This window comes from Ambystoma mexicanum, chromosome 1q (genome assembly GCF_040938575.1).
Source record: "Ambystoma mexicanum isolate Mex_15411 chromosome 1q, UKY_AmexF1_1, whole genome shotgun sequence".
In the NCBI taxonomy this organism is placed as follows: domain Eukaryota; kingdom Metazoa; phylum Chordata; class Amphibia; order Caudata; family Ambystomatidae; genus Ambystoma; species Ambystoma mexicanum.
The window spans coordinates 1,117,571,390-1,117,586,768 of record NC_090922.1 but is presented as its reverse complement, the minus strand read 5'-3'; the positions used below and the strand labels follow the sequence as shown (position 1 = coordinate 1,117,586,768).

Below are 15,379 nucleotides of genomic sequence, written 5' to 3'. Positions count from 1 at the left end.
GTCCAATAGATGAACCCCTACATATGACACATGTTCCCTGACCCTTCAATTTATTGATACCAAACAGGATTTTGCATGGGAGCTTTCTGACCGCAATTTGCTAGACAAGTTGCCCCCTCAGGACCTGCTATGCGATCTCACTGTGATGACACTCATCTTTTAGGTTGAGAGCCACCTCAACAATTTCTATATCCACAATTTATAGAATGTACAGTATTCTCTGCTTCATATAAATGTTCTAGTATTGAATGCCATCTTTGTGGCCCTGGAAGCCTTCCTCCTCTTGTCAAGAAGAGGCAGGTGTTGATCCTGACAGCCATCAACTTTGCAATGTTCCCTTTGAACAAACAGATATTCTAAGTCATGTTAGCGACCTATAGCACTGTGGGAATGGGTAGATCACCACAATATATCCATGCAGTTGACTCATTTACTGGATGAGGGCAACATTCAGGCCAACGAGATCAGTTGTAGTCCTCCCCGGACACACAAGTGGGAGTTGTTGTCACTATCCTTCTTCCAGTTATGGGGTCTCCCGCAAGTTGACTTGTTCACAACTCCTATTTCGAAATGCTGGGAGTATACCTCCTGTATGAAAAGGGGAACTCTTTCTTTGAGGGATGCTTTGACACTTTTGTGGGACAGCATTAGGGCGTGCACATTCATTCCAGTTACTCTTTTCCATAAAATCCTGAGCAAGTTCTTTGGTTTACATATCTTCCTCATAGCTCTCATTTCCAACAAAGTTCTGATTCTTGGAGTTCCTTTTGCTAGCATCAGTCCCTTCCATATTTCCTCCTCAATTTCCAGAGTTTTTCATTCATCCCGGATCTGGTGCCGATCCGTCCCTTCAATTGCTGCGCTTAGCGGTATGGCAACTGATGACTTAACCGTGGGTCACTCAGTCTCTGAGGTTAATCTGGCCATGCTACAAGCAGCCATACAGCAGTCAAAGGATTTGATTTTGACACTGCTATTTCAATAATGGAAACTCCTTGCAGGTCTACTTGGATCAAGTGTTGCCCTTTATGGCTTATCTGGCTCATTCAAGGGTAATATCATCCTGCAGGCCCTCCTTGGTTCCCTTGCATCTTTTCGTGATTTGTAGAGAACGCTTTGTCTGCTTATAATGCCATACTCATGAGGCACCCTGAGGACTAACTGCACATGTTTTTTCTGGTCAGACCACCTTTTCCTGCATGGGACTTAATGTGGTCTTGTCACAAACCCTTTAATCCAATATAGTGGGTGCACATTCATTTACTATCTTAAAATAAAACTTACTCAGCAACAGTTACACCATTCAGACACATCATTAGCCAGCATCAGGCCCCCACTGCCAAGGAGCTATACAGTTTTATTTTATACAAAGAAAAGGTAGTTCTTCCAACTCATCCAGCGTTCTTTCCTAAACTGTTTTCCGATTTGCATATCAATCAGGAAATGTGTTTATTAAACTTTTATCCAAATCCCTTATCCAATTCTAAAAAGTCTGCTTTATTGCTGGATTGTCAGCAAGCATAAAGGTTTTACCTGTTTCAGACTTTGTTAAAGAAAGAATTACTATTTTGGCCATTCCAGCATAATTCTGTGGTGCTTAAACTACTTGTACGCCTCGTCCCCTTTCCTCCATCCTTGTGAGCGTCCCCAGGCATTCAGACGGTACTGGAACCTGTGGCAGCGGAAAAAGGTGACCTTCCCCTTTAAATTTATTATAGCGCGGCTGTGGGCGTGGACCCGCCCACTAGACCACCCTCCGGCGCCTCACCTCGGTACCTTTTTCTGCAACGACGGGGATGGACCTGGCAGCTTGCGCAGGCATTCTGTTATGGTGCTGCGCCTGCTTCCCCGTTTTTCTTTTCCATTATTTCACCACCTTTCGGTGCCTTACCTCCCCCGACTCATGTCGGTTGCAGGAGGCTTCACAAGGTGCGCATCGTGTGACCATTCCTTTACTGGCATCGGGCCCCCAGGCATGCTGTCTAGAGTACATGAGGCCCGATCACCGTTGGGACGCATGCGCGGCGTGCGGCTTCCTCGCGCCACGGTGTTGTCTCGCTGGTGGATACTCTTCAATACTTCACCTCCAACCCATCTGAAGGACTTTGTGTCAAGGGATCACGCCACAAGAAGTTAAGTCACCTGCTCTCCAAGGCATCCCAACACAGAGACTCCTTCCCAGGGTGACTGGATGGGAGTGGTCACTCAGAACCTCTGATCGGTGGAAGGCCTGAGGCTGTCAAAGCTACCGGCCCCCAGGCCTGCCTCTGAGAGACTTACTCGCTCTGTTACCACACCGGGGAACTCTTCAAGGTCGGGTAAAGACAGTACGCTGCAATGTTGGACCCCACACGAGACCCCAGGCCTTTGCGCCTCCCCCCAAGGGCATGGGGCAAGCCGACAAAATGGTAGACAATCACGCGGCATGCTCGGCAGCCATTTTAGATGCAGGCATCTGGCCTCCTGCGGCTCCCCCCCTCCTTTGGAGGGGGCTCATCAGGATGGGACCAGCCCTCATTCTTCGTGGTTCGGTTCCGGCCCATAAGCTTCAGGTAACTGGTCTCCCCAAAGGTGCGTGTATACCAGCCAGCCTTTAAGGTATCACTCACAGTTCCTGGGTGTGCCGAACTTGACAAAAGGCCCAGCGTGTCTGAGGGCCAGACACCTTCCTCTTCTCGCCCCAACCCAGCATCTTACGAGAATATGTTCTTTAAGCGCTTCCTCCTTATGCGGTCGTAGCAGATGGCAGGATTCCTGAAAGGGCTCATCAAGGATGTGCTCCCTCAGATGTTGCCTTTCGGGCAGCACCCTCTGAGGCCTCATTCTCTCCCACCAAGGGTTCCGGTCCCGCCGATGCTGGCAGTTCTGCCTCCGCTTCCAGTGCCTGCTCCACTTCCTCCTCTGCTCTCTCCCCTGGCACAAGCTCCTGTGGTGCTGACCATGGGGGGAACCCTCCGGTGGCGCTCAAACAGTACCTGGGCTACCCTCATCCTTCGCAGGACGATTGGGACGAGGATGCAGAGGAGGATGAGGCCTTGGACAAGGCCTTCCATGACAGTTTTCAGGGCCTGGCTGAATTTCTGGGGGAGCTGCAGCCAAAGCAGGCTCAACAAGAACCGGGGGGGGGGGGGTCCTAGCAGAGGTCCTGGCAATTCCAGCAACAAGCTTTTCAGGCATCCCTTTGTAGAAAGACGTCCTTACTCTTGCAAGGAAAGTCTGTGAACCGAGGACCAATGTTCAGATGAACAAGAGACTTGATGGTTGCTTTCGGCCTCTGCAGAGTGAACAGGTGATGCTGTCATCTCACCCGCAGCCTCACTCCTCTGGCATGGCTGCAGCTTCCATGTACTCTAAACCCTCCAGTTTGCCTGCGGTGGGCTTTACTACCAGTTGCTTGTCCAAGGAGGACAAGGTTCTCGAGTCCATCGGGAAGAGGACCTATCTCAATACGTCTCTACACCTCAGGCAGTCTAACGCCGACTTCATCCTCGCTGCAGCAAATCAAAAGTAGTGGAGGGAAATCGAGGATTTCCTCCCTAGCTTCCCGCTGAATAGCCAGGCCGCCTTTAAAGCGGGTTAGGCGGAGGCATGCACAGTTGCGGAGGATCTTCTGGCGTAGCAATGAGGAAAACAGCCTGGATGCACGCAACCGGGTTTTCAGTTGATGTGCAGTACAGAATTCTCAACCTCTCTTTCGAGGGCTCAGACTTATTCCACTTGTCCATGGACGACGAGTTAACTAAAAAGAAAATGTCCACACAGATGGCAAAGTCTCTGGCGATCCTTACAAAGCCAGGACCCAAGCCTTTCCTCCTTGGTTACAGTAGGTCAGACTCTAAACCGTGCTCATTTGGTGGGTTCAAGGGCTTTCGTGATCAGAGAGCTCGCCAAACAGACAGGTCACTGAGCAAGCACAGAAGGAAGCAACAGCGGACCACACGGTTTATTTCGCTCCCCCCTACTCTACGCCTGCCTCTGACAATAACAAACAATGAGGTTCAAGTCAGGGACCAAAGTTCTCCTATGGGGGGCCGGCTGGCTCTGTTCCTGAGTAATTGGAGATGTTTTTTCTTGAATCCTTGGATTCTGTTGGTGGCAACAGGGTTCAGTCTTCCTCTTCCTTCTCCCCCCTCCTTTTTCCTCCACTATATTACTCGTAGTCCTTGGTCCCCTTTCCTCCATGTCCCACCCTCCTTCCCGCTGCTACTTGGCCAAAAAGCGAATACAACGGCATAGCAAGGTTTACCAGTGTCCGATGTGTCAAAAGGTGACTGAGGTGAGATGCCGGAGGGGAGGACTAGTGGGCGGGTCCATGCCAGGGCCGTGTCCCTGCTTGCTATACTACATTTAAAGAGGAAGTTCACTTTTTTCGCTGCCAAAGGTTCTGGTACCGTCTCCATGCCTGGGGACGACAACAAGTATGGAGGAAAGGGGACTCGGGCCGGAGTACTCTAGTCAGTACAGTAAGTCACTTTTATTTTTTGCTTATTCCCCGACTTTTTATTTTTTTTATTTATGGTCTGTTTTTGCTGTACAGGGGGACTTCTCCTGAAACCCTGTGCCATTGCAGCCCTTTTCCAGTATGGATTCCTGGTTCACACTGGGGCGATTCTGCCACCCTATATTGGTTTTTAGGAGGTATCTCGGTGGCAGCTGTACTTTAATTTTGGCCTCACCAGTGCTGTAAGCTGCTGTATTGCATTGGTAGCCCAATGGACCTTTTGGATAGCCATTGTGGTACCAGAGAGTTATGATCTTGGACATTTTCTATTTTTTGGCTTCCTATGTTATGTTGTAGAGCACCACTTAGTAGGATTACAATGACTGGTCTACCCATGTGAGCACTCTGTGACCCCACATAGTAGCCTCCGTATTGTTTTTTTTCTAGTTTAGGCCAATGTAAGTCCCTGGGCTGTGCCTCCCGCATCATGTGGGCATGCCCTGGCTGAGGTCTGACGCTTTTGTTCCTAGCCACCTCTTGTAATTGGTGGGCGGGCTTTGGCCAGCCCCAAAGAGGAGTGCTACTTAAGAGGAAACCTATTCCCTGCTCTCTTGTCGGATGTATACTAATGGACCTTTTCACAATTGACCTCGGGAGAATTGACCTCGGGAGAACTGACCTAATTTAAAAGGTCAATTAGGACATATATGCGGGGGGAATCCCCCACCCAATCCAAAAGCCCCTGCAACCCTCCACCCAATCCCCTTATATTATCTATAATCCAAAACCAACCCAATACATATATAAAATAACTAAAATAATATAAAGGTCAATTGTGCAGAAGGTCAATTAGGACCACTATAATTAGGTCAATTGGGGCAAAAGGTCAATTGTAAAAGGTCAATTTGGGTAATAACCTCTTGTCACTGGATTTTGGACAAAGCAGGTTTACTTAACTGCTGGATAATATCCTGCTTCTGCTGCATTTTTAAGGATCATCTGGCTGTATGAAGTAGTTCAGTCACATCAAGTTTGGGGTCCATCCTGTGCTTCCTGCTTCCTTCTGCTGGGACCATTTCCAGGCTGTTTTACCACTGCATACTTATGTTTTCCGCCAGCGTCTCCTGTTTTGGTGCAGATAGCTGCCATTACTTAGAAGGGCTGTGGGTTGTCAGTTCCAGTCTCATCTCCTCCTTAGGTTATCCTGGGTCACCTCCACCATTGTGTCCACTGTGGGATAGTCGGTTCCTTGTGTTAATATCCCTGCAAAAATATCGCCATACAAAAATATCTCCATATTCTTGCGGTGATATTAAGGCATGGAACCTGCAGGGGACACTGCTGCTACCCCACATTACTTTTAAAGGAGCGGGGACACCCCCGCAACTCCCCATTCCCAAAAACCACAAACATTATCCCCCCAGAAATATCGCCGATGGCCGTTCCGGGTGACCATATATACAGCAATTTCTTTGGTGGGGATAATATGTAGTGATCCCGGATAGTCTTGTGTGGTTGGTCCATCCTCCTTTGTCCACAGAGCCACAGGAGTCGTCTTTGCCTTCTTCCCTTCAAACTTCCTCACCTGTATTTTATTTAGCTGCTGGTTTGAGGGGCACCATCATGGTAGACCGATGTAATCTTCCTTTTGGATTTTGACGTCTTTGTTGCCTCAGGGTTGAAGCCACTGTACTCTTGTAATCTACACCTAGGACAAAGCCCTGTACTTACTGTGCTGTTTTCACCCCCAGGGTTGCTCTTGTCCAAGGTAAAGACTTTTCAGAAGCCAGTTCGTACTGCATTTCCCATTGGACAGCATTGGAGTTCTGGTTCCCGAACTGACTTCGGGATCTCTTGGGTGGCATCTCCTCTGGTCCTCCCTGGGTTTGTTTGCCACCGAATCCGCATCTGTGGGGTACATCTTCATTTTTCCCATACACATGGCTGGCCTACTGACTTTGCTCCATTTAATTCTATGGAACATTCAACTCACCTTGGAACTCTCCTAAAGTGCCGTTGGGGGTATTTACCTGCCCCATGACATTTATCATGCACTCCTCTGGGGTTCAGGGAGTTCTAGACCAAGAGATATATTTTTAGCACATAACTGTGATTTTTATGTCTTTTTTAAAGTCATGTAGATGTATGTTGTATCTAATTCCAGTGAAAGTGTAGCCATTTTTCCTCAGAAGTGAATTACAATGGTAACGTGGCTATAATATATCTGCATATTTGGAGGTCTTTCTATGTGTTTATGAATTCTTTTCTACCCTGTGGCATCATCAAGATTTTTGCATTTGGATTTGTTATGCACTAGCGAGCCAGTATTAATGTGTATTGTTTTTATTGGCCTTACAGACCTGTATGACTGTTTTTCCTCTGTGGTCAAATGTCAGATTCCCTTTTCTTCCTGTTCATTGTATTTCTTGTTTTTTTTCTACAATCTGGTTTTGTCTTTTGGGCATTGTAATGTTCTTGTGCTGTAGATACTGGGGATTTTTAACTGTATGTTAGAATATCTGGTTCGCTTTTTATCCACACTCGCCAATGTCATTATATGTTTACCTATCTGTAGATTATGGACCCCCTGTGAAGCATTGGGTTGAGGAGAGTGCTCAAAGACATTTACTGTTTTTATAATTGTGTTCAAGCACTTAGTTGAACGGATATAATTTTATATGTATAGCATTAAAATTGTATGTATTTTTTAGTAAATCAGCGTGGTATATTTTTCTATATTCCTTCCTGAGGATACAACCTTATTGCTCTCCCACACTACCTACCTTTAAGAGATGTTTGGATTTCTCTTTGGCTCCGTACTTTTGCCCCACCCTAGGTATAATGGTTGTACAGCCCTCAACAGAGTGTTGTTCAAAAGCTGCCTTTTAACAGACATCTTAGTTCAAAATATCAGACTGTCGCATGTATGTGGGACTGCCGGGCAGGGCAAGAAGGACCTTCCGACCCACCATTGCAAGATGGATTTTATCATATATTGTCCAATCCAAGCGTCAGCCCAAGCATCCGTCAAAATGTTTGCCCATTCAGTAATTACTAAAGGAGCCTTGGCCGTGTTCAGAGACTTCATCCCATTGGCGTGATCTATAGAGCAGCTTCCACAAGTCATTTCTGCAACTATTACTCCAAGGACCGTAGCTAGAGAGGAGATGCAAGGTTCAGACAAACTGTGTTACACAGTATTTCTTTTAGTAAAATCCATCCATCATCTCATTACATGGCTTAATAAATCTCTCATGAGTATGGAGGAAAGGGTACAGGACATTGGAGTATGTTCAAAATAACCACAGTGACGACTGTTCTTCTAGTCCAGAGTCCTCTTTCCGTCATAGGGACTCCAGCCATCCCTTGCTTTACCAGTTACTAAACATTCATAAGGGACTGGTGGGTTTTACCAGGACTGTAAAGCATGGAGGGGCGGTGACATCATTCTATGCGTGTGCTCTGCTTTTTTCTAAAATAAAGGGCTGCTTTGCTGTTTAGAAGACTTCCCCCATGCGGGGGTCATCCCAGGAGTGTGAAGGAAAGGGGACGATAGACTGGAGGCATAGTATACGAAGGTGAGTAACCTTTACATTTTCAACTCTTTTCTCAGACTGCTGCATTTCAGTTTTATTGTTTACAGAGGGGCTGCTCCCCAGACTCTTACTGCTCACCATTGTGCCCACGCCCCAGCTACACCCTTTCCTTTTGCCCAACTGTAAGAGGTAAATTGGAATGCAGCAGCCAGTGTTTTTATTGGCATTAAAAAAGGTACAACATCTTGGTAGAACTGTACTTGACAATCCATTTCTCTTGATGCACTGGAAGTAACTAGATTTGCAGATAGGTATTCTATGTGTCCGTGTTCTTATCCACACAAAGTAACCTTCAAAGAGTGGTTTGGAAAGTATTTTAAAATATAGTCTCTTTTAAAAAATGTATTTTTTACAATTCTACACTTGTTCTAAAGGTGCCAGACCCAGGTTAAGTCGGCGTCACAGTATGGAAAATTTGGAACTTGTAAAATTAACACCAGATAAGGTAAACGCGCAACTTTCTTCTTTACTTAAAAGTGCATGCAGTGATTTCAATAATTACTTGATTGGCTGTACTGGAAATAGAAATCTTACTTTGCGTCAAATAGAAACCATTACTGGAGTGCCCTCCTTATACGGTGCAAGTTATATTTGGATTTCTTATGTTTCTGTACTCGTTCTAATTCTATGAAATCTCTCCAGATAATGGTACATTCATTACCCACTGGGAAGGCATCATGAAGCAAGACACAGATAACGGATTCAAAGTTCAAACAAAATACTTTTATTAAATCAAATGTCAGGATAGTGTAAGGCCTAACTTGCCCTATGCTAAGGTGGGATTTCCTTACCTAAAGAAACTAAGGATAGTCTGAGTCCGTAAGTTGAACTTAAGTCTGTCTGTGTCCAAAAGCTATACTTGTCCTCACAGCTAAAGCTAAACAATGCGTATGGATGTCAACAACAAATTAAGTAGTGTTCCTTCCAGCTCTTGGCTTACTTTCCAGCTCCCCTTCCCCAAATTCAAAGCAGCGCCACAGCGTCTCGGGGTTCCTTTCCCCAAGAAGGCAAAACAGTTCCAAAAGGGCCTCGGGGGTTCCCTTCCCCAAGGCAACAACAAAGTTCACAAAGTCTTAAGTTTCACTTCCCCAAGACTTTAGCTTATCCAGCTTGCCAACGCACATTAATTTTCAGTCTATTAATATACAAAACCAGTTCCAGGTTAACTGGACACTCCTTCTGATTTCTTGACAAGTTGCACAGATTGCTGAAGTAAAGACAGAAGAGAGGAATATCTTTCACACATTCTGATTTGTTATCTGTACTTTTCCTTTGCTTTCACAGACCGGGTATCCATAGTCTAGGCACAGTTGGCGGACCACATGGTCCACACAGTACAGGTCACGCAACCAATCACACTAGGCTTTATTGCCCACATACGTTTTTCTGTCACTACCCCTGTGTTCTGGTTCACATTCACTTTTGTTTCGAGGGGATTGTGTCCTCTGACGTATTCCACATCTGACAGGTAATGTCCACAGCTGTGCTGCTTCGGAAAGTTTTCGGCAGAGGGCGTCCTGCATCGATGGTGTCGATCCATTGTCCCTCGAGGACCTCAGTTGATGGTCGACGTCACTGGATGTTATATATAGGACGAACAGCACCCATAGCCTCAGTTCCATTTTTTCCGCAAACGCGTTTGCTTCGGAATCTCGGTACTCTCGATTCTTTCTTCGTGTACGATGTCTTCATGTTCTTCTACTACCCCGTAGTCGGGCTTTAAAAAATGTCAGGACTGCGGTTCAAAGATGTCCATCACAGACCCGTGTGACATCTGCCTCTGGTGCCTCGGCGAAAGCCATGCCACCGAAACCTGCGAGGATTGCCAGTCCCTGACGTCTAAGGCCTTGCGGGAACGTAAGGGGAATTGAAGGTAGGTAGGGTGTCTAAGCCCCGTAAATCGAAGTCTGCTCAGCATTCGACCGATGACTCGAGGGGCGACTGTCCGCGTTCGCGAAAATCCAGAGGGTCTCGGTCTAAGAGTGGTTCCACCATTCCTCTGCCTCGTCACGGCATTCTAGGAAGTGCCGTCACCGGTCTGCTTCCCCGTCCTCGTTGGAGGAGGACTCCGCCAGGCGGGTGACTTGTCCCACCAAGTCTTCGTCGCTGGCCGAATGGGATGCATTCCGCCAGCAGATGTTAGCAATTTTCGAGTCGCAAGGCACAGTTCCAGCCGCGCCTTCGAAAGGAGCCGACGGGGAACGGGCTAGGTCCACCACTTGCACGCCTTCGGGCTTGGGCGCTTGGTGCGATCATCGGGAGCCGGCGAGGTCCCGCTCGGACAAGGGAGATCGCCATAACCATGCCAGATCCAGGTCCCGGTCCTCGACGCCATCAAGACCATCGGAACCTTTGAAGCCTTCCAAGAAGGCGTCGATGCCATTGGCGCCGTGTCCGTCGAGGGGCTCTCTCGAGGCTCCAGCCTCGAAGAAGTCTTCGATGCCGTTGGCGCCTCGGTCTGCGTCGACGCTGATTCCTTCAGCCGTTTGTGGAGGATTTGACGGAGGTGCCCCGAGGGCTCTGGAACCTCTGAGGAAGGCTGCCAGTAAGTCTGAGGCTTGTTTTTGAGCCCTATTCTGTTCCTCCTCCTCGATTGGAGCTTTTCCAACATTCACATGATATTTCAGAGGTTGAGGAACTGTCTGATGAGGAGATGGCCTTGCCTGTGCCTCCTGATGTCCCTGATGACCTTTTGTCTGGCAATAGTCAGATGGCGGAACTCCGTCAGTCATTGCATGACGCTAGTGGCCTTGACACCTCTCCAGAGGTGGAGTTTGGCTGATCTGAGCCTGGGGCGCATGCAGATTCCTCCTATCAGCGTCTCATGTCAAGGGTAACAGAATACTTGGGGTGGTCTGCTCCACCTGTTGAGTTTGCTCAGGATGATTTGACGGACATCCTGGATCAAGGTCCGCCCACTTACCCCGGTGTTGCCATTTCACATGGCTTTGCAAAGGAGGCTGGCGGTGGCTTGGACTGCTCCGGAGAGTCTACCGGCAGTTAATAAGTTGCTTCCGAAGAAATACGGCCCATCCAGTAGTGACCCCTGCTACTTATCAACGCACCCTACTCCAGAGAGTTTGGTGGTGCAGGCGGCTATGACCTCCTCGAAGCAGGCTGCGTACCTGTTAGGCAGAAACCTGTGCAGTTCCCTTAGGGACCACTGCAAAAGATTTACGACTACAGGTGTTGGCAGTAAACCCACTTGGTAGCAGTCTGCACCACCCAGATTTACCTGGTAGCTGTGGCTGAGCAGTCTGTAACGCTCACCTGATTCTCGCAGAGGCGCCGGTCTTGACTGGGCGACTACCGTATCTTCAAAGGTGATGTGTAGCACCCGGTTGGCTCTTTGGGCTGGACCTCTGTGCACTGTATGCCTGACGTGTAGAGTAAGATGTCTGCAGATAGAAAATATGGGGTTAATGAACTGGGGTTATTGGGGTGTCCCTATCTCTTTCCTCTTCTCCTCTCCTGTAGACCCCCAAAGGTTAACGCTCTCACCTTAGGTAAGTGAATGCCGAGCTCTCCATCTGCCTCGGGGCAGGGTGCTGTAACCAGTTTCTTCACTGGATAGGTAGCGCAGGCCTCTTGACTTCAGAGGACTGCTGTCCGTCGTTTACTGCACGAACGGTAAGTTTCGAGTCATTCAAATGTCTTTAAAGTCTTTAGTAATGATGTCTCTTGTTTTGCAGGGTTCTGGCGATGACGGATGACGGGCTGAAGTGAGTTGAAGATGGAGCCCGTGTGATGAATAGAAGCGCCTGGAAGCACGTAAGTAAGCGCTTGTTGCCTGCTTCACTATGCGCTCTAACTGTCTTTTTATTTTGCAGGTACGAGTTCGGAGCGGATGCAGGGTGCCGGAATACCCACTGGATTAGATGTGGAAAGGAGTAATGGCACGTGAGTATTAAAGTTCCCCAATGTCTTTAAACGCACCTTGTTTTGTCTTTCAGATGCGGGATGCAGCGCCGAAGGCCTCCGGAGCGCACGAAGAGTAGGTAAGCCTTTGCCTTTCAGATGCCGGAATGCTAACCTGTTCTTTCTTGTCTTTATAGGTTGTTGCTGAAGACTGGATTCAGGATGGTAAGCCTTTGCCTTTCAGATGCCGGAATGCTAACCTGTTCTTTCTTGTCTTTATAGGTGTTGCTGAAGACTGGATTCAGGATGGTAAGCCTTTTTCCTTAGGCCCAGGACCGGATGCAGAAGACACGATGAGCGTTCTGCTGCAGAGGTTGCAGAATAACGCAAAGCAAGATTCATCCACCGGGTGTGGTTTAAATAGCCTCCTGTAGTGCTTAGGTGTCTCCTTCCACAGCCACGCCTAAGTAAGAAAAGAGTTCCTGGTAAGAAAAGAGTTCCTGCCTTCCAGAAGAGTTCCAGTGTTCTGAATCTAGGGAGTGGCTCCAGCCCCACCCAACAGGAAAAGTAGTTCCAAACAGAAGAGGATCAGAGGCTCAACTGGCAGGCAAGTAAGCAGCATGGTCTGCTGAAGGTAAGTCCACCCAAGCATTATGAGCCCGGCGCTTCCAGCGCTGGGACTGGGCATATTTATGAGCCTGGTGCCACTGGCGCCAGGACTGGGTCCAAAAGGTCCCAATTAGGACTGGTTGGCACTCGGAACCTGGGTTATGGATCTGCTTCCAAGGGAGTTGGGAAAACCCTGACCTTTTGGAAGCAGAGATCATGACACAGTCAGACTTCCCTCAAGAAGAGTTAGGCAGTATGCAAAGTATACACGATAGGCACTCAGATACAATAATACAAGCAAACACTGACCAGAGCTTTGGTATCAAAGTATATAATTATTTATTTAAAAACACACAGTTGAAACATTCCAGCACTCTTATTGTAAAATATTCTAAACACAGTTACTATTGTAATATATACTCCCCTTTTTCCTTATCAGGTAAGTCACAGTAAAACACCACTTATTTTCATACAGATGTGAGTGCTTAACTAGATTGCACTCCAATAAGTTTGTGAGAAAGGGAGGGAAAAAGACAGAATATGGAAAGGTACACCACTCTAAGATTCATGAACACTGTTAGCAAGGCAGAAGAGCAAAAGTCCCTGGTGAGCTAAAGTCCAAAGGCTGGGCCCACTCTTGGAGAGAGCAGAGCACAAATGCGCTTAAGATCACACAGTTACACTAGGCTTAGAAAGTCTTGCGGAGGGTTCAAAAAGAGTTTAGAGAGGCTTTAAGAAAGTTTAGCCAGGGTGTCCCAGACTAACCCAGGTTCGAAAGTCGGGGGCTAAATCTACCCCGTACAGTCGGTAGCAAGGGAAGCCAGGCGGGACACGGTACCTTAAGTGGGAAGGATCCTCCAGCGGTGGCAGTGGTTCCTGGTAGTGGGTGCAAGTTGCGTCGTCGTCCAGGGGAAGAGAAGATCTCGACTTGGAGGAAAGATGAAAGTTGCTGCACTACCAGGGAAGAAACCAGCCGCAGAGTTTTCCGGTTAAAGGTGGTACCTTTGTTTAGCGGTCGTGGTAAAACGTGGTATCCCGGTTGCCGGGGTGCTTGGCACGGGCAAGGCGGCCACGAGGTACGTCGGGAAAGCGAAAAGACGGTGCAACTGGTTATCCCCACCAGTCAAAGGAAGAAGACTCTCCGGCGGGAGATCTCCTCTGTCGTTGGGAAAAGTGGTGAGGCAGTCCAGCAGGGCTCCACCGGTGGTGGTGTCGTGGCAGGTCGGCTCAGCTTCTCCCTCGTCGAATTCTTTGGTCCTGTGGCGACTTCTAAAGTTCCAGTCCCCAAAGCCCTGCTTTTATGCAGAAAACCCCCATTCACTCAGCCTAGCTGTCATTAAAACATGCTAAGTGGTGAGCCGGCCGGCTCACCACTTGGGCCAATCAGGATGGAGTGCGACTTGAGTTGCCTAGGTAACTCAGTCCAGGGTGCCTAAATTCCCCTCCACCCCTCCTAAGTACCCCAGACAGAGTGGAACCACTTTGGAGGGCTTCTGTGGAGAAGCCCGCCAAAAAGTGGAACAAAGGGCTCCACTTGGGTTGGAGTCACAGAAGAGAACACAAACGCCATTTTAGAATCAAGTTTTGGCAAAAAATACCAAGCGGAGAATTAATATTAATTAAATAAACCGGCGGTATGTTCGAGGCTACCGTAAATAATTAAATAAAGGTAGTAGCCTAAAACAATGGGAAATCCCCTAGGAAAATATTTGCGGTTGAATATAAAAAGTAGTATCCACTGCCACCAGCCAAAACTCGATCAGGGAGGGCGGAGACGTGCCCCCTCGACTAACAGACCCCGGGGCAATTGAATTGCCCCAGCCAGTACGTCCACAATATGATGGTTTGTACTGGTTCTGTTCAGAATTTAAGACATTTGGGAGACAGTAGTCAGTCCCAGGGTATGGAGTCTATACTGGGGGGTCACTATGACACCCCTGTGTCACTGCACTGAGGGTGCTGTGCAACACACATCACAAAAACACATGAAGCCCTATGGAGTAAAAGACCCCATAGCCCATTAAACACATCTAGATTCAAAGAAACACACTCAAATCATGCCCAAGAGTGAGGGTAAAAGAGTCTCACTCTTGGCAGGAGAAAAAAATAAACCCCAAAAATCCAGCAAAGCTGCTGGGGGACTCACTAGGTTAGGAAATTCAGCCTAAACAGAGAATTCTCCCAAACAGTACCCTACCATCCCTCGCGATAGGGACGATAAGTGCTTTGATGGTTGGGCGTATGGCGTTGAAGTCGGCCAACTTCACTTGTGCCTTAGCGAGATTTACTCACACTCTGTGGAACTGTGCGTCTTTAGCGGCTCAGCATATTCCCGAAGGGGAAGAAAGGGATGGTTTTCTAGCCCTCGTGCAAGACGGCAAGGATGCCATGTGTGAATCTCTTCAGTCGGGTTTGGACACGGCAGACTGTCAGCTGGTCCATGACTGCGAGCACCGTGATACGCAGGTTTGCGTGGTTGCGGATGTCGGGGTTTGCTCCTAATATGCAATCCCGTCTTCTGAACATGCCCTTTGATGGGTTTCATCTGTTTTGGCAGCAAGGCTGACGAGAGCCTTGAGAGGTTTCAGACCTCCAAAGCTGCAGCAAAGTCTTTGAGCATTGCAGTACGTCAACCTCCGCCTTTTTGTCCTACGGGACAGCAATGGAGGGGAAGTTCCTTTCGGTACTACTCTTCCTTTGGTAGATCGAGAGGAGCTGCCAGTCAAAGCGGCCACTGTAGGAGTACCCGGGGTGGAAAGCAAGGTACTCGTAGTGCCAAAGCCACTCTGGCAGTTGCCTCTTTACCCCATGTCCCATGGTTCGCCGGTTGGGGGCAGACTTGCGCAGCATCTTGGAAAATGGCGGGCCATTACTT

General features: G+C 48.1%; 1 protein-coding gene across 6 annotated transcripts in view; it reads left to right on the top strand.

The window, feature by feature from the left end:
* GPSM2 (G protein signaling modulator 2) overlaps window positions 1–15,379 on the top strand; it is an 822,550-nt gene that overhangs the window by 549,516 nt on the left and 257,655 nt on the right. For all 6 annotated transcript variants that reach the window (XM_069641857.1, XM_069641854.1, XM_069641856.1 and 3 more), the window contains one exon: window positions 8,412–8,482. In XM_069641857.1, coding sequence (XP_069497958.1) covers window positions 8,412–8,482 — 71 coding nt within the window. The remainder of the gene's footprint in view (window positions 1–8,411; window positions 8,483–15,379) is intronic.